This window comes from Cyprinus carpio, chromosome B22, assembly GCF_018340385.1.
Source record: "Cyprinus carpio isolate SPL01 chromosome B22, ASM1834038v1, whole genome shotgun sequence".
Taxonomy (NCBI): Eukaryota; Metazoa; Chordata; class Actinopteri; order Cypriniformes; family Cyprinidae; genus Cyprinus; species Cyprinus carpio.
The window spans coordinates 8,446,453-8,471,932 of NC_056618.1; the positions used below are offsets into that span (position 1 = coordinate 8,446,453).

The following is a 25,480-nucleotide window of genomic DNA, read 5'->3' on the forward strand; positions in this document are numbered from 1 at the left end:
AAATGGTGAACTGACCCCTCCTCCTGAGGGGCACCAGTACACTACATATTTCTGTATTTGATAAGGAGGAATTAAACTTCACCTGCTGTGGCCTCTTAGTAAGGAATGAGTGGTACCACCTGATTTAAAATGGATTAACATTCAAAAGGGCTAATTTTGTTAGGAGAATATGTGGGCTGAATTGTGTTAAAAGCAGAGCTAAAATCAATAAGGAGCAGTCTAGCATATTCACCTGGAAATTCAAGGTGCTTCAATGTAAGGTGCATTATAGTTGATATGGCATCACTTGTACTTCGTTTCTTTGTATATGCAAACTGATATTTTAGTCTAATACTGGGCTCCACCTTCTGAGCGAAGTACATGTTAACATAAGTCTTTCCAAAAGCCCTTGAAGACATTGGAAGTTAATGCAACAGGCGTATAATCGTTGTCCTCCTGAGGACAAGCCTTTTTTTGGAACTGGAATTATAGTGGACTTTTTCCAGATTTTCAGGTACAACATGTTTATCAATAGAAAGTTGGAACAGCTGGTGCCATACCGGAGACAATTCCTCTGCAAATGTCTTTAAAAGAAAAGTGGACATGTGGACATTATCTGGCTGGCCCGTCGCTTTTTTTAGGTGCATTGATTTAAAAAAACCTTGGTTACCGCATGTAGGATCTATAAAAATCCTGTCCTTCACAGTACAATTTACCTTATCTAAAAACATCACAGCAAGTCCCTATTGTTGTCAGATTCAAAACGCATGTAAAATTGGTTCAGTGCATTTGCTTTTTAAACTCTCATCCTGAGCAAAATACAGGGGCTTCCTTTTAGCCCTCCATGTTTGTCATTCCCTCTAATTGAGTCCCACAGTTTCTTGGAGTTGAACATAGACAAGTTCTGTTCTGCCCCGCTCCTTTTGTGCTGCAGCCTAGCTGCTCTCATATGTTTATTTAGCTCTTTTGAGAGCTGTTTTGACTCCATCTGTATCACTAAGTTTAAAGGCAGACTTTTTCCACTTAATACACTCCTTAATTTCTTTTGTTATGTAAGGTTTATTGGTTCGGATATATCTTAATAGTTTTCTGTGGAATGATGGAGTCAACACAAAAGGAGATGTAGGCAGTTGTGGATTCTGTTGCCCTGTCAATGTCCGCCTCCTTGAAAAAGACGTCCCAGTCTGTCAAGAGAAAACATCAAAATGTCAGTGCTGCTATATTGTTAGCTAAGACTTTTTAAAGGCTCAAATGAAAAAAATTTTTTTTTTTTAATAAAAATAAAACAAATTTATTAGATGAAAAACTTAAACTGAAAATAAAGATGCTGCCTCGACAACAAAATAAGTTAAATTGCTTAAATAACTAAATGAAGTTCTAAACAACAACAACAACAACAAAAAAGAAATATTCTGTCAAATATAGCAGTATTTGCGCCACAAAATCGTTGTGATAACAAACGCCGTAAATAAGTGCGAAAATAGGCCTACGTCAATGACAAACCATTTGACCACGTTTTAGTGTGCATGAAAAACGCCATTTTTTACGCCGTTCATGTAGCCATATGACAGCGTAAAAACCAGGGGGACAGGGTTTCATATTTTATTGAAGCATCCCTGGGCGCCGCCATTGGCTAGCGGACCCCCACCTGCTGTTAGCATTCCATTGACTCCCATTCATTTTGGCGTCACTTTGACAGCGAATAACTTTACATCTGAGGCGTTTTAAAGACTCCATCTGTCCATTAATTATTTCTAAAGAAACACGAAAATGTATAAAAGGCCCCATTACCTTGTATCTTACGTTATGACCCCGTAGAGAAGCAGTTTTTTGTAAAAATAGGCTAACGATTGCGTCATAACCTGCGACTCTCTGTCGCACAGTAGAGAAATTACCGTATGAACAGGAGGAGAAGCTCGCGCAGGTAATCTTTTACTGTCTATGAGGCTATCGGGGGGATGTGGAGGCATGAAGTCAAGGGAGAAGCCCATAGAGAGTCCAGAAAAGACACGGGACAAAAATTATTCAACAACGTCTGCAAGATTTGGTGGGTGATTCAGATTTCTCTTGGCACAGCTATTAGAAGACTTACAATTGTAAGACAGGTTGCTCACGTGACATTTACGTCATCAAGCTGAGTTTGAGTCTGCGCAGTACGCTCGACCCCCAGACTGTCTATGGTAAAAACGCTGTTTTGGTTGCACAGATGAATCCAACGGGGTCGCTCTGTCCATTTCTTTTACTGTCTATGGTAAAAACGCTGTTTTGGTTGCACAGAGCGCGCGTCATTTACGGCGTTTTGCTAATAGTATAATGAACCACGCCCACTGATTCCTACAGCCAGTATGTTTGAAAGGTTTTCGCCCAATCGGCCAATTGTAATGCTGCTCATTAAAACTGCTAGCTCGTCGTTAGTGTAACGTTACCAGAGTTTATAAATGGGTAAAGGACATGGAACCTGCAGAAGATAAATATGTCTGTGTGTATTTTTGCATATTATTATATGCATACTTTAGCATTGTCACAGATTCTAAAGTGAGATGCTCATCTGATGGTGTGTGATGCTGGTAATTTGATAATGTCTGTCTTTTAGAGATTTTTCACATTTTTTTTCTGGTGTGAATGCCATGCATTAGGTGTGTTGTATTTTTAATCGTACAACAGTCTCGAAGATACTCTGTTCGTGTTTTCTGGATAATCGCAAATGTCAGTACAATTTAAATAAATTAAAGATTGTTTAAAGCAGTGGATCTCAAAGTGTAGTACGAGTAGCACTAGTGGTACTCAGGCTCCCTCTAGTGGTACGCAGCATGTTAACGTTAATGTTACATTAATGAATGTTAATAAATTTTAATTTGATCTTTATTTGAGTAAAGTTTTTTTTGGTGGTGTTGTTGTTGTTTTACATTTAAGTACAGTACAGTATTTATTTCACTTTTGGTACAACACATTTTAATTTAATCCTTTTTTTTTTTTCATTTACCAGTATGTAAGCACAGTACAGTGTTAATGCTCAAACTGTGTATTTACAATGTTGAAGTGGCTGACAACAATAAATATTCTTATTAGGAATAAAACTGCCTCGTGTAAAACTGTGCAGAGCTGTAGCTGAATAGTTAGGCCTACTATACGCTGCTGAAATGTAATGTTGGTCATTATGGTGGTACTTAGAGAACCAAATGTTTTCTGAAGTGGTTGGTATAAAAAGTTTAAGAACCACTGGTTTAAAGAAATGGTATAAAATGAAATCCAGCTTTTTAAGAACTTTTCAGTAAACCATTTCTTCTTTCCCCTTGTAGAGTCATCAAGGATCCAGCTTATTATTGGCACATTGCTAAGGAATTGTTCATCTGCTACACCACACTGTCACTTCTGTTAGAGATTCATTGACCTTTTGTGATAGGGTTGTGATTTTACTTGGGTTTAATAAAATGTACTTAATTTGATTTTACTTGTTTTACCAAATACACTGTATAGTTAGGATTCTGATTAAAACAGTGTAACTGGGGCTCTGAAAACACTGCTTTTGAATAATTTGTTAATATTGCAAACTTTCATCTGAATACATTAAATAAGTGCTCAATGAATAGTGTTGTGCACTTTGTTTCCAACCCCACTGTTATTGAACTGTAAAGCGAAAATTTTGTATGTAATTTGTTTTGCATTCAGTTTTCAGTTAAAAATATCAAAGTTGATATTTTATGACTATTTAGTACAGGACCATACAGAAAGCGCAGTGGGAGAGAGAGGAGGGGACGGCATCAGAAAGGACCTAGAGTTGGGACACTTTCAAGGATCACCCAAAGCACAACCACACTATATACACAAAGCTGTTGGTTCTAACATTTTATCAGAATTTGAAGAAACATTTCTACTTAAAATATTAAATGCATTTCATTCAAGGCAGGGGTTTTCTTGTGTAAAGAATTCAAGGCGACTGTCTCTTGTCAAATTTAGTGCCACCTTAAATCAAGAAAGGTCACATGCTCCTATACCCATTTACCACAAAAATTGTACAAATCTCATGTAATGAAACACATTAGTAAAACATTTTTCAACACAAAAAAGTACAAACACCAAATAAATAAACACAACAAAAAAATTAAAAATAAAAAAATTAAATAAAATTTTCACCAAAATAAAAGATCAACTGGTTTCAGTCAAAAAAGTACAAGGGTTTCTAAATACAAGGGATTCTCTCGCAAGTGCAGCACAAAACATGCAAGTTTTATTTATTATTTTTTTTTACAAAAACTTTTTTTTTTTTTTGTCTTTAAATATTGTATTTGGATTGTTCTTCTGCAAGTTTTCAACAATACATCCATGCATAAACACTGCAAGCTAAAGTTTGGGATTATATTCATCTGTTTTATATAGAATGTTTCCAAAATAAAACTTTTCTTAAAAAAATGAGAACCAACAGCCTCGTGTATATAGTGTGGTTGTGCTTCGGGTGATCCTTGAAAGTGTCCCAACTGCAGTCACTAATAATCAGAAGACTTCCTGTTAATGAAGTATCTGGAAAAGATCTACTCTATAAATGCATTCAATTACATTAAATAAAGACAAAATTAAATAAAACAAGCAAATGAAATGATAACTCACATGTATCTGGTCCACTGATGAAGCCATGTGTCAAGTCAAGTGAATTATTAATCATCTTATAACAGGCGTCCAATACTGACTTCAGGAAAAGGGGAATAACCAATGACATTTGAGATAACAATTAAAACAGCAAGCCCCGCCCCACGACTGACAAAAATAAAAGTGTTCGAGCGATGGGGTGGGGAATGATCATGCGCGCAAGGCGCGTTTTCAAGTGAAAACGTATTAGTGTGGACATGGCCTCAGTGGGCTTAAATAGATCACCCTTTACAGCAGATTTATTTCACAAACAAATGACAGTTTTGACCTAAATATGATATTCAGTTACAATAATTAATTCTAAAATTCGACATTAGTAACTTACTTTTAGCAGCATCAGTCGCGCGCGCACTCACTCACAAGATCTCCCGGTTCTTACTTGTGAATTCAGTTCAATAGAGACTCGCACTAAACGGTTCATTTGAATCAGTGAGTTGTTGACTCTAGAACAGCTGCAATCGGATCATTCTAATTCGTGAATGAATCATTTGGTGTGATTTTGCGAACTGATTTAAAAGGTTCATTGAACACACCGTTTCTGCATGTCGGTCAGAAACCGCTCAGTGGTTTTCAACCTGTGGGCCGCGGCCCTCTAGTAATGATATGTTTTATGAAATTTAGTGAAGTAAAAAGTACGATCTTACGCTTTTGGAATGTAGTGAAGTAAAAGTAAAAGTTACTAAAAATAAAACTACTCCAGTAAAGTACAGATACTTGAAAAATGTACTAAAGTACAGTAACGAAGTAAAGCTACTCCGTTACTGACCACCGCTGTGTAACAGCAAAGGTGTTACTGCTGTCACAGATTTGCAGACTGAAGATTTGCTGAGCCCCAGGCCATCACCCACTACCTCCATACAATTTCCAACAGCATAATAATGCAGAGTAGCTAATAAATGAACTTAAGGCATTGGTTCTTCTTATTGCCCTCTGAAAATGTGAAGCATGATGTTAGAGGCCCAGACTGGAGAGGGCCTGATGTTGGAGGCCTGAACTTTGAAGGCAAAGGCCTGGTTGATGCACATGTATCTATGTATTTATACCTCCAAGGATCCTTCCAATGCAACAGGCCCCAGCACGGCCAAATCTTTCTCTTCCTCTGTAGGGAGAGGAGGAACTGAATACCCCATCAGTCTTGTTTGCTTCCCTCATACATGCTGCAGCCCTCTGTTTTGTCACACTTGCGAAGTCCCTCCACTTATTCTGGGCTTTGTTTGTATCCATAGCCAGCATCATTTTTTTTTTTTTTTTGAGTGATTTCTGCCCAGATTTTATTTTTGTCAGAATTTGTAATGCTGTTTTTCAGCTTTGAAAATAGCTGGACTTTATTATTTTCCACCTCTTCCAAAAGAACTGCAATTTCATGCTTTGAAAATTGGGGTTTTCATGTCATTTTCATTAACACATGGCTGAAAGGCAAGGAGACTTAAATATGAAAAATTGAGCAAAATAAGCAACAGGTATCCACAACACTACATCACAGTTTTTTTAAAAAAAAATTTTTTTTTTTTTTTTCAACTGTGCTAATGTAGGCCTATCAATATTAAATAAGAAAAGGTATTTATATGAAGTTGTGAAATTATAGACATTGGGATCAGAAAAGAGCAAATTTTTAACTCCGTGTGTATATGTATATAATATATTGCAGAACAAATGAATGATTCCTTATTACTCGACTCCTGTCATTTCAAAAGCGTAGGAATTCAAGGCGATGAAAAGAGAAAATAAAACCTAATTACTGTAGGTGGCGGTATGTGCTCATAGCTCCAGTCAGCCATAAGATCGAAGAAGAAGAAGAAGAAAAATGACAACTCAAACCAATGTAGTTTGAACGATGGATCTGCGACACAGGTACCATGGTTTATAGGAGAAAGTGGAGTAATTACTTGACATTTATTTAAGGTGAACGATAATAACCTGGGCTGAGTTTCCAAAAAGCTTTGTAAGCCTAAGAAGTCCCCTGGGCGGAGTTTCCCAAAAGCTTTGTAAGCCTAGAAGTTCGTAAAAACGATCGTACGACTGATTTTAATATTACGGTCTGTTTCCCAAAAGCATTGTAACTTAAGTAGCACTTGAAAATTATCGTAGATCTAGTGCTCTGGAGTAATCGTAAAGCCCTAAGTGCATCGTAAGAAAACAGATTTATGCGGTCACCTGCAGGACAATCAGCAGATTACACATTTAACTTGATTCAAGTGCAATGTGATTATAATATAAGGATTTGATTGTGCTTTATTGTACACTCTGTGACTAGTTTTCTTTATTTTTTTATTAATTTATGAAATTTATAAACGTATAAATAATGTAAAAAAAAAAACAAAAAAATTAAAAAAAAATTAATTGACTGAACAAAAAAATTAAAAATAAAAAAATTAAATAAAATAAGTAATGTAGGAAATGCTTCAATGACTGGAAAAAAAAAAAAAAAAATATGTCAATGACTTGCTGACGTGCACGAAAACCAGCTATGTACTGGACCCGGAAGTAACGTCTCTCTCTCTCTCCATACTTTATATAAAGTATATTATATATTATTATGTAAAGTATAATATTATACACTATAATATAATATAATATTATATTGTATTATAGTTATTATATCCAAGTTGTCTGTCTGGAACGCAGCATTAAGTTAACGTCAATAAACGATCGTGTACTACAGTTAAGAGCCATTCTATAAAGTGACATTTCAGCACTTGACAAACGGATAGCGACTCCTAAGTAGCACTTAAAGCACAGCTACGTGCGATTGCTTTACGTGCATTGTTGGGAAACACACGTGAAACAATAACGAACGATTGTAAAATTACTCGTAGAAAACGCTCTTAAGCGCTAAGATCATTCGTTATCGGGAAACCCGGCCCTGGGCAATAATTAAGAGGTTCCAGTCCTAATCGTCCTAATGCAAGAGGGGTGACCAAAGACTCTCCACAGATCACAGCTGGAGAATTGCAGAAAATAGTTGAGTCTTGGGGTCAGAAAACAAAAAAAGTGTGTAATTTTTCATTTTAATGTACTATTTAAAATGCACCATCTTACTAAACCAAGATGTCGGCGTGTACACACGCAGCGGCTTCTCTCTCTCCTGTCAGAACGGTGTTTTTGTGTTTTTTGATTTGTGAGTCGCAGGGTTTTTGTGCGTCTTCATCGCATCTACCTGTCTTTAAGCATGCATACAGTCATGAGTTTCTTCTCGATGTCGGCAGAACCACATTTTTAGAGTTAAACTCCGCTCACGCCTGCTCCGGAGGCCTACACAATCACCGACCCCCAATACTGCATCTCGCCCACAATGGAGGCGCCACAAGCGGCATGAGAGGAAGCAGAAGAGGGGTAAGCACAGAGGTATCTGGGCTAGGCTAACGGCTAACCCACACAAGCCAGCTATCCCCACCATTGTACTGGCTAGCGTAGCTCTTTGGACAATATACTGGATTATATCTGACTACTACGCTCAACTCAGAGGACTGTAAGAGATTGTTGTGTTCACGGAAACATGGTTCAGCAACAGTATTTCGGACTGCACTATTCAGCTCTATCAGCTGACATGCTATCGAGCGGACAGAGTTATCGTCGAGGGAGGACCACGATGCTGTTGTGGTCTGCAAAGACTGCTCAACACTGGTGGCTGCCACAGAAGGTCATTGCTGAAAGGGCTGGCTGTTCACAGAGTGCTATATCAAATATATTAAGAGAAAGTTGACTGGGAAGGAAAACGTGTGGTAAGAAAAGGTGCACACGCAGCAGGGATGACCACAGCCTTGGAAAGATTGTCAGGAAAAGCTGATTCAAAAACTTGGGAGAGCTTCACAAGGAGTGGACTGAAGCCAGAGTCAGAGCATCAAGCGTCACCACACTCAGACGTCTTCAGGAAAAGAACTACAGTTTTCACATTCCTAGAACCAAGCCACTCCTGAACCAGAAAAAACATCAGAAGCATCTCACCTGGGGTAAGGAGAAAAATAACTGGACTGTTGCTCAGTGGTTCACAGTCCTCTTTTCAGATGAAAGTAAATTTAGCATTTCATTTGGAAAACAAGGTCTGGAGTCTGGAGGAAGACTGGAGAGGCACAGAATCCATGTGAAGTTTCTGAAGTCAGTGATGATTTGGGGTGCTGTGATGTCTGCTGGTGTTGTTCCATTGTATTTTATCAAGTCAATGCAGCCATCTACCAGGAGATTTTGGAGCACTTTATGCTTCCATCTGCTGATAAGCTTTATGGAGATCCTGATTTCATTTTGCAGCAGGAATTTAGCACCTGCCCACAGTACCAAGACCACTTCCAAGAGGTTTGCTGACCATGATATTACTGTGCTTGATTGGCCAGACAGCATGCCTGACCTGAACCTCACAGAGAATCTATGGGGTACTGTGAAGAGGAAGATAAATAACATCTGAAAAACAATACAGAAAAGCTGAAGGCTGCTATTTTGAGAAAATATTCACATTTTTTGAGATACTGAATTTAAAATTTTTCTAAACTGCATGTGGTAACCATCAGAATTAAAACAAACAAAAAAAAAAACTCTTGAAATATTTCAGTATGTGTGCACTGAATCTTGAATATAAGAAAATGAGCCTTTTTGAATTAAATTACAAAAAATTAAGAACTTTTCCATGATATTCACATTTTTTGAGATGGACCTGTATATGATCACTATGGTTACCGCCACAGGGACAATTGAGGCAGCTACCAGCTCCTCATTGGACCCCGGGGTCAGGAGTTATAGCATATAGCACAAAAGATCTTTGTTTATTTTAACATCCTGATCATATGATTCCTTAGCTTTTTTGTTGCTGTTGTTGTTGCTTGTGTGGATATTATTAGCCTAAATAAGCTGACTAAATACACAATTACTGTAACTGTAAACGGTTATGTGAGCTGGCTAACTTACTTTTACAACTTACCTTACAAAAACTAACCATAGCCTATGGTTTTACTATTGAAATTAATTAATTAATTAATTAATACATTTATTATATAAAAAAAGCAAACAAAAAATGGTTACTGTAATCATGCACAAATTAACCATGGATTTACTACTCTAACCATAGTTTAACCATGGTATTTGTACAACTGTGGTTATACAAATGGTAGTCAATACGCCAAAAAAAAGTTTAATTTTAGTTTTGTTGGGGTAATTTTGATTGTGTTGAGTATTTGTAGCTCGTTCCTGTATTTGTTTGTGTTGTGAGCATTTGAAGCTTGTTTTTGTATTTCGTTGTGTTGCGAGTATTTGCAGCACGTGTGTTGTCAAACTGATGAAGATGTTTTCTTAATTTGCTGGTGCTTTTTCTATTTGAATGTGTTTTGTGAAGTTGCAGCGCGTTGAGCTCTCTCGGCCACCATGCGCCGCGCTCATATTTTGAAATCTTCGCCCCACACGTACATACGCAACCATGGCAATGAGGATCACGGAAACAAGTGAAGATGACACACAAGCATATTTAAACAAAAGCCAACATGGGTAAGTTGTGCGAAACAAAGCAAAATCAACGTTACTCACCTATCAAAAAGAAACAAAGCAACCTCGGTGTCCGATTCAAGCCCTTCCAAATCCTTTAGTTTCTCTTCACCGCTGGAAAGCTGCTCCAGCGGTGATATTTACGCGGGTCCTGTCTCTTGCCTGATTGCAACCCTTATTTTTAATTTTTTGTTTCTATGATATTTTCCTCTTTTTTTTATCTGCCATCTCTCTCAATCTACAGTCGATCTGCTAATATGCTGAATAAAAGCGTCTGCTAAATGACTTAATGTAATGTAATATGCATCCTGTGCACTCAAATTGAGCGCTCTCTTCTCGCTATCAGGACAAGACACGCCCCCTTACTGCTGATTGGCTACAAGTGGTTTTTTGGACTTTGTCAGACACTGCGGTCAAAAGCGTGTTTCAAAAATTGCTTAGTACATGTTTAAGGAATGGCGGGCAGGTTCGCCACTACTTAGACTAATGTACATAGCGGAAACCCTGATCAATCCTCTGTTTACCAATGTGCCTTTCATTGAGACAGTGAGGGGGACGGATCGGGTCACTATGAATCTGGGGGGGTCATGTCCCCCCATCCCTAGTGCCATCTGCGTGCCTGGTATACATCCCTCCCAGCTCCAACAACAGCAACAGGAACGAGGCACTAAATTAACTGTACCAGCACATTAGTAAGCAGCAGACAGCCCACCCAGATGCTTTTCTCATCTTAGCTGGGGATTTCAACCAGGCAGACTTAAAGAGTGTGTTCCCAAAAATACACCAACACATTGACTTTCCAACACAGGATAACAACTCTCTGAACTTTGTTTACACCAACCACAGAGGAGCTTGGTTGGTGTAAACAAACCAAGTTCACAAACAAATACAAGTGTGGCCGGAAGGGTCGTCAGAGGCTCTTCAAGACTGTTTTGACACCACTGACTGGAATATATTTAAGCAGGCTGCCACATACAATAACACCACAGACCTCCAAGAGTACTCAGGGACTGTCACTGTTTAGGATTGATTTTAAAGTACTTTTACTCGTTTATAAATCACTCAATGACCTAGGACCTAAATACATAGTAGATATGCTCACTGAATATAAACCTAACAGACCAATCAGTTAATTAGGATCGAGTCAGTTAGAAATACCAAGGGTTCACACAAAACAAGGGGAGTCTGCTTTTAGTTATTATGCTGCCCAGCAGTTGGAATCAGTTTCCAGAAGAGATCAGATGTGCTAAAACATTAGTCACATTTAAATGCAGACTCAAAACTCATCTATTTAGCTTTGCATTTATTGAATGAGCACTGTGCAATGTCCTAACTGATTGCACTATGTTTATGTTTAATCATTTTCTATTCCTAACTGTTTTAAATTAATTTTAAACCTCTTAATAACATTGTTAAACCATTTTCAGTTTTTAAATTCCTTATTTTATTGTTGTGATTACTATTTTTCCATTATTATCTTTTTTTCTTTTGTGTAAAGCACTTTGAATTACCATTGTGTATGAAATGTGCTATAAAAATAAACTTGCCTTGCCTTGTAAGTTATATATATATATATATATATATATATATATATATATATATATATATATATAATGTTATCTAAACATCGCAATGAAGTAAAGTTAAACAAAAAACCCAAACAAGTAAAGTTTAACACTATAGCACAACCACATACCTCATACACTCTATAGCGGTTTGCCCGAACATTGCAATTCTTTCGCTTTTACTAGAATTCAATCAAATGACTTTCCCAATTAATTTTTGCGTGTGCGCGGCAAATTATATCATATGCGCGGCTGCGGTGCCCTTACAAAAAAAAATCCTGCAGGAATCCTGTAGGATTTTGGTTTTAGGGATCCTGTAGGACTGGAAAAAAAAAAAAAATTCCTACAGGACAGGGCACATTCCTGCAAGAGTCCTGTAGGGTTGTTCCTGCATGACTGTGTTATGTCCTGCAGGAATATAACACTCCTGCAGGATTTCTTATATGATTCCTGCAGGTATGTCCAATGACGTCTTGTTTAATTGTGTAACATCCTACAGAAATGATAAGATTCCTGCAGGATGTAAAATTCATGGTTTTGTTAGAATGTTAATGTTTTTTTTTTTTTTTTTTTTATTTTGACAGATATAAGGATCCTTACAGTCCTGTTGTTACATTACAAAGGATTATTCAAATGATATACACAGTGAAGCATATTTGTGTAAAATATTTATGTATTCAACTGGCCCAAATACATTTTCCAAATTCCAAATTGCATACTAACAAACTATCCAAAATTTAAAAGATGTGTTACAAAACAACCAGGTTCAGTCTGCAATATAGGCTACTCTACACATAAGGAGGTTATAAGGATCCCATTTATCACTGTACATTTATATAAATAGAAATATCATTTGTACATATTAAAAAACAGAGCTATTTTTCTTGTACATATGTTTAAAACAGAGAACAGTGTACATATATAAAACAGAGCTCTTTATCATTTTTACATATATTTAAAACAGAGCTATCATTTTGTATGTAACTAAATATATAAACAGATCAGTGTACATACATAAAACAGAGCTATTTATCAGTGTGCATATATAAAAACAGAGCTATTTATTACTGTACATGTATTAACGGCAGATGTTTAAAAATGTTCAAAGTATGAATACGAAGTAGAATAATAATCAGTCCAACTTCCCATTTGTTGGGTTGAATGCAAAGTAATTGTGTACAAGTCCCACATCTCTTAAGTAAACACAAGTTGTTCTAATCACATCGGACTTGATTAATTTAACATCAAATGAAATTATAATTTTCCATAACTATCCCAGAGAAAGCAGTTCCCGTTTGTCTATCTTTAACCAGGTTAAACTTGGCTGTAATAACTGGATCAATAAAGGCGTAGACTCTATCAAAGCCCACATTAACAAATGATCTCACCAGTGCCATTGTGCCTTGTTCTGTTACAACTGCATGGTTAATTCTTCTTGACAGTGTTGTGCTTGCCTATGAATGAATCCTGTTTCCAGTAATTATAGCTCTAGAATAAAATGCACATTGGTGGACATCAATGTTCTGTTCCATGGAAGAAGTGCGCGCATACGCGCATCTTAATGACACATTATTTGGATATTTTCATGTCTGGGAAAAAATTGGTATTAAACGGGTTAATTATGCTGCCTTCCAGGCAGGATTTGAGCCCGTAAATCACGACTCACGACTTTGTAGCGTTCCAGGCAAGTCACGCCAAACAGCCTGAACGCAAGGAATTGTAGCTAGATGTATTAATTTTATTTGCAACGTTATATTTATCCTAAAGTCTATTTCTCACCGTGTACCACTTTGCATACACACTTGCATTATCCGTAAGGCAATATTATTCGTAAGGGCTGCCATTGTTGTTTCGCAGGCTATGTGAGAGCTCGGAACTGGGAGTACATCGATCTAGCGCGAGTTCACGGGTGGGAAGTCACGGGTTTGACTGCCGGTGTAGTGCCGAAATTTGCACCCTGCCAGATTATGCACCCCCTGGTATTGGTAGGTTTAGGAGTAGGTGTGGGGGAGGGGTTAGGATTAGGGGTGGGGTTGGGATTAGAAAATCAATTAATCACACCAACTATTCAAACAAGAATCAAACATTTGTTAAAAATTCCAAACAACACAAATCCAGTGCACTTTCAGTAGGCTTGTTTGAGATGAGCAAAATCTGCGCAGAAACGATCACCGGTGATCACCACGAGATGCATGGCGATTAGAAAAGTGTCCGAGTTACTCCGCCTCGCTCTGATGTCATGCTGACGTGTGTCAAAAAACAGCTTCATGCTCATTGGCTGAGAATGTCAACTGATACATTTTCTCTTTATTCTAAGAATTAGTTTACCCATTTATTTATATATTACATGCAAACTAAACAAAAACAAAACACGCCTAGTGAAGTTTATTTTATTTTTCTCTTAATTTGAATTTCCCTTGTAGTTTTCACTTTATTCTATTGTATGTTTGTGTGAATTAATAAATCAATCCATTAAAAATATAAATGCACACATACATATCTAAATGGACTGTTTAGCCATTATGCCTCATCTTAGTGTGGTTTCATCTGAGAAGTGTCAGGGTCTGGCTTAAAACAAGGGAAGAAATTCTGAAGAATGTTTGCTTCAAAACAGCTTTGACTTGCATATGGAAAAATACGGACGTGAAATGGTGGCAGAAACCTGCTTGTTTGCAAACAGTCTTCTAAATTTCATCCTTTGTGTTCAGCTGAACAAAGGAATTGATGCACATGATGACAAAACTGTGGTATTTCGATTACATTCACTGCATCTGTGATAAAAAACGCGAACGCGATCTCCTCCATTGCTGACGTTTGCAGGCAACAAAACGGCGAGATTCAGGAAGTGTCCGACTTCAAATGTATTTTTTGACCCCTCCCCTTACTGCAGCCGCGTATTCTCGCCTATATTTCAGGCGAGCCAAAGTGCATCTCAAACAAGCCTACAGACAGAAGGTTGGAAAAACACGGGTTACGGGTTGCCTGAAACGCGGCATAAATGTGTTTATGTATGAGTGAACACATTTGAATGTTTGTCGGGCAATCGGTGTGGGAGTCATAAGTCATAAACGATTATAACATCGAGAAAAAAACACCTCACTTTTTTTTACACGCAGCAGCCATGCACCTCCCAAAATTATACGCCATCTTATTTACATTCGTTGGTGGTGTCAACATAGAAACAGAAAATACTTTTGTTTCAACAGAATCTGCAATAGTTTTAAAGTGATGCCATTTTTCATTTTCGTCCCAGTGTGGGTTTTACTGCTTGGTAAGGCATGTATTTGTCGAATGGTAAATGTGACCCAGTTTCATTTTGTAGACCAGCTGACCAACACTATTACTTAATAACTGTTGTGTTGTTTTGAGACGCTTATCGATGTGCGATGAATCCTTCTTTAGTTTCGATTTCGATTTTCAACGATTATAAAAACATGATAAACGATGTACAACGGCTATAGTGGTGCTCGATATCTTTCTCTCTTCCTTGAAAGCCCGAATTTAACGTCCAAATCAGTCAAATCATGTAGCCTTACGTGGTTGATAATAAGAGCAGTCATTAAAAGCATATTATAAGCTACTGCGAAAGAGTTCTCGCGGGCTTTGATATGTCTGCACTGTATACTTTGGGGCGCGCCTAAACGGTCGAACACAAAATTAAAAATGCCGGAACTGGCATTTACGTAAACACTGTGAAAGTAAGTATAGTTTTTCTTTAGGCTATTCTGATACTTAATTTAGTCCCAGCTTATTTTGCAGATACAGATAGACTATAAAGCATTTCTTGGTTAATTTCCTCAAAAACAGCATACACCTTATCTTTGTGAACTATTGATGACTAATGGCTGATGACAAGGCATTGCAACTTTTTTCCTGGATCCTCTGTAGCACTTGCAGTGATGTATACTGCAGTACATTGCCTGTTTGCTATGTAAGCAAATGGTTTGATCAGTTATGAAACTGAAACTTTGTGGTCTGATAAAGGCTCACACAAACATACATTAGATGCATTAAAAATGTATTGTGTTATATGCTTTCTTAGAAGTTATAGGGCTAATGTTTGTTTCTTCTCTAGGTGCATCAGGCATTGATGCAGACAAGGTATCATTGTTTGTGATGGTGAGAGATTCAGTCACTCTACACAGTGATGTTAAAACACATCAGCAGGAAAAGATTAAATGGTATTTTAATGACACTCGCATTGCTCAAATCAGTGACTATCTCAGTAAGACCTGTACAGATGTTCAGTGTAATGAAGGTACTGAGAGATTCAGAGATAGACTGAAAGTAGATGATCAGACTGGATCTCTGACCATCATAAACACCAGAACTACAGACTCTGGAGTTTATAAACTTCAGATCATCAGCAGCAGCAGCATGAGTGAGAAGCTCTTTAGTGTCACTGTCCATGGTGAGTCGTTTAATAAGTTATACATACTTAATCACAGTGTGTTTATTATCACAACAGTGACTAATCTTTGTTTCAGTTTCTGTTTCAGGGGCTTTGAGTTTGTATGTCCTTGTTTTCCCTTTTATTCATTTAATTCCTGGTTTCTTTTGTTCTAGTTGTTTTTACTCATTGTCTTTATCTGCATGCGTTCTGTTTTGTTCATTGTTTTCTAAATGTCACAAGTTCCTTTCAGTTCAGAGTCCAGTATTGTCTTGTTGCAAAACTGCTATGTTCTCCTTTGTGAGTTCTTGTTAATATCTCAGTTTTGTAAATACACTATTATTGCTGCAAATAGACTCTCTTCTTCCTTTCCTCCTCATAACATTCAGTGCTGTGTACAGTTGAGTGTACACAGGTAAAGAGAGCTACTTTTCTTTCAGAATTATTGAGGGTTGATTGTTTTGTGTAGATTTGTATTTCATATTCATTCAAATAAATTATCTTGCCAAATTGCCAAATGTTAAATAAGCGAAGGTGGTTGGTTCATAGCAATTAAAAAAAAAAATCTGTGCAACTGCCACTAGGGGCGGCAATCATGCGAATGTCAGAGATGATGGAAAGGTGGCTTAAGAACTGAATTACAAATATTTCCATTGGTTTTGCTAAAAAATATATTGAATAATGCATCTTATGCATGCTAATGACATATTTAAATATGTTAGTTTAGCAGCAAATGTCATTGTTGAGGGCATATGTGTGGGTCAATAATTAATTTTTACAAACTGAACTCTGGAAATGTTGGGACATTTGTTAAATTTGAATAAAGTGAAAACTAAAAGACTTTCAAATCACATGAGCCAGAGATGGGCAGAGGCTTTCCAATCTGTGAAAGAGTGTGTAAAACTATTGTGGAATACTTTAAAAACAATGTTCCTCAAAGTCAAATTGCAAAGGTTTTGCAAATCTCATCATCTACAGTGCATTACATCAAAAGATTCAGAGAAACTGGAGAAATCTCTGTCCATGAGGGACAAGGCCGAAGACCTTTGTTGGATGCCCATGGTCTTTGGGCCCTCAGACAACACTGCATCACTCATCGGCATGGTTCTGTCATTGACATTAATAAATGGGTCCAGGAATACTTTCAGATGCCAACTAAAGCTCTATCATGTAAAAAGGAAGCCAAATGTAAACATGGTCCAGAAGTGCCGTCGTGTCCTGTGGGCCAAGGCTCATTTAAAATGGATAGTTTTAAAGTGAAAGTGTTTTATGGTCAGACGAGTCCAAATATGACATTCTTGTAGGAAATCACAGACGCCATGTCCTCCGGGCCAAAGAGGAGGGAGACCTTCCAACATGTTATCAGCGTTGTTCAAAAGCAAGCATCTCTGATGGTATGGGGGTGCATAGGTGTATACGGTAGGGGCAGTTTGCATGTTTTGGAAGGCATTATGAATGCTGATAGGTATATAAAGGTTTTAGAGCAACATATGCTCCCCTTCAGACGATTTCTATTTCAGGGAAGGCCTTGTGTATTTCAGCAGGACAATGCACAACCAGATACTGCAGCTATTACAACAGCATGGCTTCGTAGTAGAAGAGTCCGGCTGCTGAATTGACCTGCCTGCAGTCCAGATCTTTCACCTATAGACAACATTTGGCACATCATTAAATGAAAATTACGTCAAAGATGACCACAAACTCTTCAACAGCTGGAAACCTGTATCAGACAAGAATGGGACAAAATTCCAACAGAAACTCATAACCAGAGCTGGGTAGAAATGATGACGTCATCAGCTCACGTCTTTCACCTAGTCAGACACCGGCTACGTCACGTAACAGCAACAAAAACATGAACAAACACTGAACGATTGTCTTTTTATTAACTAACATTAACACAGATTAATAAATGTGTTGCTATATGTTCGTTTGTATACCACGCGCAAGGTTTATGCGCATATATATATATATATATATATATATACAGTACAGGTCAAAAAAACACATTACTATTTTTAATGTTTTTGAAAGAAGTCTCTCTCTGCTCATCAAGCCTGCATTTATTTGATCAAAAAATACAGAAAAAACAGTAATATTGTGAAATATTATTACAACCTAAAATAAATAGTTTTTCTATTTGAATATACTTTTAAAAAAAATAATTTATTCCTGTGATGCAAAGCTGAATTTTCAGCATCATTACTCCAGCCTTCAGTGTCACATGTAACATCCAGTCTATCACATGATCATTTAGAAATCATTCTAATATTCTGATTTATTATGAGTGTTGGAAACAGTTCTGCTGTCTAATATATTTGATGAATAAAAGGTTAAAAAGAACTGTATTTATTCAAAATAAAAAAAAATTCTAATAATATTATTCTAATATATATTTTCTTACTATCACTTTTTTATCATTTAAAACACATCCTTGCTGAATAAAAGTATTGATTTTTATTTAAAAAAAGAAAGAAAAAAAAATTACTGACTCGACCCAAATTACTGACCAGTGGTGTATATTGTTATTACAAATATTTATATTTTAAAAAACATAGCATCTCTTCTTTTTTTTTTTTTTTTTTTTTTTTTTTTTTTTTTTTTTTTTTTTTACTTTCTATTCATCAAAGTATCCTAAAAAAGTATCCACATGTTCTGAAAAAAAATATTAAGCAGCAGAACTGTTTTCCAACTTTGATAATGAATCATCATATTAGAATGATTTCTAAAGGATCATGTGATAATGATCCTAAAAATTCAGCTTTGCATCACAGAAATAAATGATAATTTAAAGTATAAATATATTTAAAAACAATTATTTTTAAATTGTAATAATATATCACAATATTACATTTTTTTCTGTATTTTTGATCAAATAAATGCAGGCTTGATGAGCAGAAGAAACTTCTTTCAAAAACATAAAAAATAGTAATGTTTCCAAACTTTTGACCTGTACTGTATATATACTGTATATTATCAATGTTATTGTTGTGAGTTTCATGTTCTTTAATATTCATTTTTGTAATATTGTTTGTCTTTTCCTCATTGTTACTATGCACTTAAAATGTTTTGAGATGGATAGAAATGTCGTTGCTGTGTGAATTTAATCTTTTTCAAAATTCATGTTTGCAATGTAACTACTGTTTGATGTTTTTCATTGATACATTCATATACACTTCTAATGTTTTTTTAGATTAAATATTTGACCTAGCAGTGATATTGCTGTGAATTTCATGTTTTTCAATATTGTTTTTTGTAATGTAGCTGTTTTCTAAATTTACTTAATTCAAAGTAAATATGCTTTTAAAATCATAATATGTGATTTTGTTTTATTCAGTGTTTACTAACAAACACTGACAGCAAGGTACATTAGTGTTAGTATTTTTTAAGTATTAACTTTCCATACATTGCACTTGAAAAAGAAGCTATTGTGGCTCTTGTTGGTGAATTAAATATTTTTTTGGAATATATTCTTTCTTTGTATCTGTCAAAATAGTACAAGATTAGGCTAATTCAATATATGTGATATCAAATTAGGGTTAGCACAAATGTAATCTAAATGTAACCCAAAAGTAATCAGATTACGTTTCCAAAAATGTGTCATTTTTGTCATGTAATCTGTAATCAGTAACTGATTACAATTCATAAGTAATCTACCCAGCTCTGCTCATAACCTTGATGTCTAGAGGTCTTCAAACTGTTTTGAAAAGAAGAGGAGATGGTACACCTTGGTAAACATGCCCCCGCCCCAACTATTTTGAGACCTGTAGCAGGCATCAAATTTGAAACGAGCTCATTTTGTGCATACAATTGTAAATTTTCTAAGTTTAAACATGTGTTATCTGTGTTCTATTGTGAATAAAATATCGGCTCATTTGATTTTAAAGTTTTCATTTCATTCAAATTTAAAAAACGTCATGTCAAAACCAACATTTCTGGATTTTGGGTTGTAATTCACCAGAGGTAAACTTCTGTATTACCCTAAATTAATATTACATTCTTCAAATTTTTAACGAAGTTGCTTACAGATTAGGGCTGTCACGATATTAGATTTTTCATATCACGGTTATTGTGGCCATAAGAATTCATGATACTGATATATCGTGATAGCTATAGAAACCTAGGAAGATATCAGTCAAATGATTTTTTACTTATTTACTGAATTTTTCTTTTTCACTCAACGGACACAAGGATACTGATGAACGCAGGGCACAAGACTGTCTTTCTCCATCTTCTTTGCAACTCCTATGAAATAACAAGAGAGAAAATACTGTCATGTTCATCAGTATGATAAATAAATATTAATGGTAACACTTTACAATAAGATGTCATTTGTTAACATTAATGTATCAACTAACATGAATGAACAATTAACAATACATTTATTACACAATTTATTAATCTTTGTTAATGTTAATAAAAAGAGTAATTTGTTGTTAATGTTAGTTCAGTGCATTAATGTTTACAAACACAACTTGTGATTTCATTAATGCATAAGTAAATGCTGAAATGAACATGAACTAAGATTAATAAATGCTGTGGAAATTATTGTTTTTGTTAGTTATATATATGTTAATGAATACTTTTCTTGAGTGCAGAAAAACCAAACAAAAATAACATAAGTTATTCAACAATTCTTCTTCCCTGAGTTACGTCTTCTGCCATTTGGAGAGAACCAAAGAGCGTGATCAATCTACGTTGTTTACACTTAAGAATGCATTTTGCAATGTGATACTCTCTAAAATGGCAGAAGTCTGTAGCTCGGGGGAGAAGAATTGCTAAAATAATTTTTTTTTTCCTTTGCAATCAAAAAGTATTCTTGTAGCTTAGCAAAGCTGAAGTTGAGCCACTGATGATGTCACATGAACTGTTTTATCGATGTTCTTACTACGTTTCTGGATCTGGGAACATTTCAGTTGCGTTGCTGTCTATGGGAGGGTCAGAGAGCTCTCAGATTTCATCAGAATATCTTAATTTATGTTCTGCAGATGAACAAAGGTCTTACGGATTTGGAATGACATGCGGATGACTAATTAATGACATAATTTTCATTTTGGGGTGAACTAACCCTTTAATGTTCTATCTGTTTTCTTTAACAGCAAAAAAAAACAGCAGATGTTTGTGTTTCAGATGTTCCTGGTGCCGAGACGGATAAAATGAAGACCAAGTCAGTGAAGAAGGGAGATTCTGTCACTTTAGATTCTGGTGTAATTAAAAGCCCAAATGATTTGATGATGTGGTATTATAATGACACTCATATAGCTAAAATAGCTAGAGATTCCAGTGAGATCTGTTCAGGCGATGAGTGTGAAGATGCTGGCGGGAGATTCAGAGACAGACTGAAGCTGGATCATCAGACTGGATCTTTGACCATCACAAACACCAGAACCACAGACTCTGGAGATTATCATCTTGAGATCATCACCAACAGCAGCAGCATCCGCCGCCAGTACAGCATCAGAATTATCAGCGAAAAGAGCCTTAGTGGAACTGGCTCTAGTGAGTGTAATTCATTCCATTTTATCTTCAGGCATAGAATAGCAGTGTTTTGTTTTCATTGTGGCCTGTCTGAAACTTGTGACGTCACTCATCTCTATCACAGTGACATGCACGTCAAGTGACACACATTTGTCACAAAAATACACATTGTACAGAGATTGAAAGATGTTAACAAACAATGCAGGTAGTAATGACATCTGTAGGCCATTATGGATTCAATTATCCATTCACTCAATATCTTATTACTGATGAAGGTGGAAAGGTGGAAATATCAAATATATCTGAAAAATTAACAGGTTTTTTTTATTACTGTTTTCTTTTTATTATTATTACAGATGGGATTGTGTTTTTGCTTGCTATAGCAGGATTATGCGTTGGTGTTCTGCTGGTGGTTGCAGGTGTATCTGGTAAGAATTCCTGGTCATGTGTCTTCAGTGTGTGTATATGTGATGTGGTTTAATTCTGTCATCATTACAAAAACACTATTATAACAGTCAATTCAAGACAGTACTGTCCTTTTAAATGTAGTTTAGAGATGACTGGATGACATCCAAATTCTTCCTGAATGGTTTGTGATTAATTTAATTTTATAAAATGGTTAGTTCAAGTCCTCGGTTCTGATTTTGACAGCAGCTGTGTTTTATTTATGATCAAGCATGGCTAAGACCGCTTTACTCAACAGTTCTATGTATCACTGCGCAACACCCATAGCAACATACTCTTTTCATATGGGAGATATGTAGAGATGTGCGTGTGTCTGTGTGGAACACCACAGTTTCTGAAGTGTGGAGGGAATATTACTGTATTTATTAGTTTTCTGTTTTAGGTATGATTCTGTGTGTCCATATCATCATCAGTTTACACTGTAAACTGTTTACACTTACGCTAGCAAACTTGCGCTGTGCTGCGAACAGACATTTCCTCATACTGAGAGATAAGCAAATGAATGTGTGAGAAAATAAAATAAATGACACCGCGAACAAAAACAGATAAAAAAAAAATAAATAAAAAAAGCAAAGCCTAAAAGAACTTTAGCCAAACTCACACCTAGTACCATCAGACACTACATTTAAACATGATGCATTACTGTAGTACAGAACATGACAAGTCGCTTTGGATGCTGTCAGGAACTATTTAAGCAAGGACAGCAACAAAAAGTAACCATCCATTCATTTTTGGCCATTAACATTTGATTATTATTATTATTATTATTTATTAAAAAATGTATAGCCTGAATGCACTGTACCATTTTTAGGCCTTGTACCATCAGACACTACATTTAAACATGATGCATTACCATAATACATAACAAGACCATCAGACACTACATTTAAACATGATGCATTACTGTAGTACAGAACATGACAATTTGATTGAGTTCATCAGATTCATGAGACTGATAAGTCTTTGTGTTTGTAACTGAATCATCAGTCGTGTTCAGTTCTCTAACTTCTGTGAATGTTTTCTTATAGGAGAGTGTCGCAGAAAACTTGCCTGTGTAAAGAGTTTCTTCTATCCATCGACAAATCAAACAGCTGTCCTGTAACTGCATGGCGGCACATTTAAACCATCTCATAATTTACTGTGAAAAAACATAAAGAGACATTCCCAAAATTTTTAAGAATTTTTTTTTTCTTAGTAGTTATGTACACGGTATAATGTTACATCTTACATTGGTAAATGAATGTTTACTGCATTATAGTGTCATGTGTGTTACCATGATGGTGTTTTCTGTTTGTATGTATAGCACTGTGCACCTTCTTTTCCTCAAGTTGTGAAAAGCTAATCGTGATGAACTTTATGGTGGATGTCAGTATTTGTAAAAAATACAAAACGGATGTTAGTAACAGCATATCCTTGTTAATTCGGCAGAAAATGGCATTTTTTTTTTTTTTTTTTTTTTTTTTTTTTTTCAAAGTAAAATTTTAAAAATGTACCATTTGATCTGCAAATGTGTGTACACATTCTTTACAGCTTATTCTGCCAACCATAGTAGCTACTTTTTACCTGTTTTTCTACAGTGAATGTACAATTCTATGTGCCACTATGCAGGTTTAAACAGTGTCCACACGCAAAGTGATGTGAGATTGGACTTGGAATGATAACTTGTAATGTGTTTTTAAAATAGGTCTGAGTGCAATCAGCTAAATCAAGTATAATCTAAATTTAGGTTTATAATTTCACACGATTAACGCATACCATGTAGCATGTAATATTTTTTCATATTAACATACTTAATTGCTCTTTACTTCTGTTTAATTGTAGACCTCAAATACCAACAATAAATCTTCTTAATAAATCCTTGGACTTGAGCTTTCTCATCTGTAACGGCAACACACCCATTCATTTTTGCACATACACAACCCAAACATTTTGAGTGCCCCTTATCGCTTGCACACATATTAATCTTCCACCTGCCTATCACATTCCAGAAAATCCCAAACTCTGGGGAGTAAAAGTATGGTTGAGAGCAGAGTCTGGGCCGCTGGATATGTTCAGTGGATTGGAATGGCTTCAGATGTAGTCATGCCCACGTTCTTCTGTCAGGGGCGGGTTCTTCATTAGGATAATCAGGCGACACCCCACCAAAATATGAAAGGGAGGGATTCTATCATTCTATCACATACAACCACCAGTCACTATTCTAGACAGTGTGTTTATATATATATATATATATATATATATATATATATATATATATATATAATATATATATATATATTTCAAACTGCAGGGACTGCAATGCAATATCTGTGAGTTCTGTGCTTTTGTCATCATACGTTAACTTGTGCAGAAGTTGGGAAAAAAACATAACTCTATTAATAAGAAATTTGAAGTCAGGACTAGTCTGTATGGCCTGAATAAAGCAAACAGGTATCTCACCAATAAAGTTTTGAAGGATTACAGTTGTAATGGAGGTAAAGACGATTACAGTGACATACAGCAATCGGTATATGATTAGATGCAATAGTCAGTTATTATTATTGAGCAATCAGACAGACCATGTATGTGTGATCTCTGACTGATTTATAATGGACACTCGCTGAAGAAGCGTGTTTTTAAAGGAGTTTGCAGTGGTTAGTGGTGTTTATGTAAGTCTGAGCTTAAACAGACAAAAACGCTCACTCTAACAAAACTGTTCACTGGTGATGTTGAGCCACCTTCAGATCGACCACATTTGACGAATTCATAATGTTTTATTTACTTTGAATTCAAATTTGTGCTTGTGCTCTGTTTAATAATTCTGAATGGATCCGTATATACAGTAGACTAGTGATGTTCGGTTTTTGAACGAATCGTTCTTTTGAGCCGGTTCTCAGGAAGTAACAGATCGAGCCGGTTCATAAATCGAACTGAATTGAACTATAATTCCAGGCTTGATGACACAGGACTCACAGCCGAAGTGGCACATCCAACTCAAAAAGAACCGATTGATCTGGTTTAGTCAACTGTCGAAGTTTGCAGAGGATTACCGAAAACTCAACAAGAACCGGATGAGCCATGGCGAAGTTTGCCGAGGATTACCGAAGATTCTGATGAGTGAGTAGACGATACTGTGTAAGCCTGAGGCGGGTACTGAAAATATGCGTATTATGACTGTTATTAATTTACATTTTATTAAAACCTGCAAAAACCTTTCTGTTGAGTTATGTAAATACATTTTACAATAGTTTATTGTGCATGTATATTATACTTAAGTTGCTTAGGCAAAATCAAGGAGTTTGTAAAATTGTTTTTTTCATTCTTTATAATGTAGACATGTAGAACATATCCGCATTTGTGCATCAATGTCTGTAATGTGTGCTGTAGGTGTGAAACGTTTAGGAAACTTATCCAAGTTGTAAGCTAGTCAATATTGGTCAGACAGTATAGACATAAAGGATCCACGAATGAAACTGTGACCACAAACACCATTAACTTAAGTGAATTTTATGGTAAT

At 36.1% G+C, this 25,480-nt stretch overlaps 1 protein-coding gene across 1 annotated transcript; it reads left to right on the forward strand.

Moving 5' to 3' along the window:
- The first annotated feature begins 14,272 nt into the window (after positions 1 to 14,272).
- On the forward strand, positions 14,273 to 23,446 carry LOC122141563. Its single transcript, XM_042749338.1, has 5 exons — positions 14,273 to 14,925; positions 15,730 to 16,065; positions 21,172 to 21,540; positions 21,876 to 21,947; positions 23,013 to 23,446. The coding sequence occupies exons 1-5, from the start codon at positions 14,883 to 14,885 to the stop codon at positions 23,084 to 23,086; spliced, it is 894 nt and encodes a 297-aa protein (XP_042605272.1). The 5' UTR covers positions 14,273 to 14,882; the 3' UTR covers positions 23,087 to 23,446.
- The last annotated feature ends 2,034 nt before the right edge of the window (positions 23,447 to 25,480 follow it).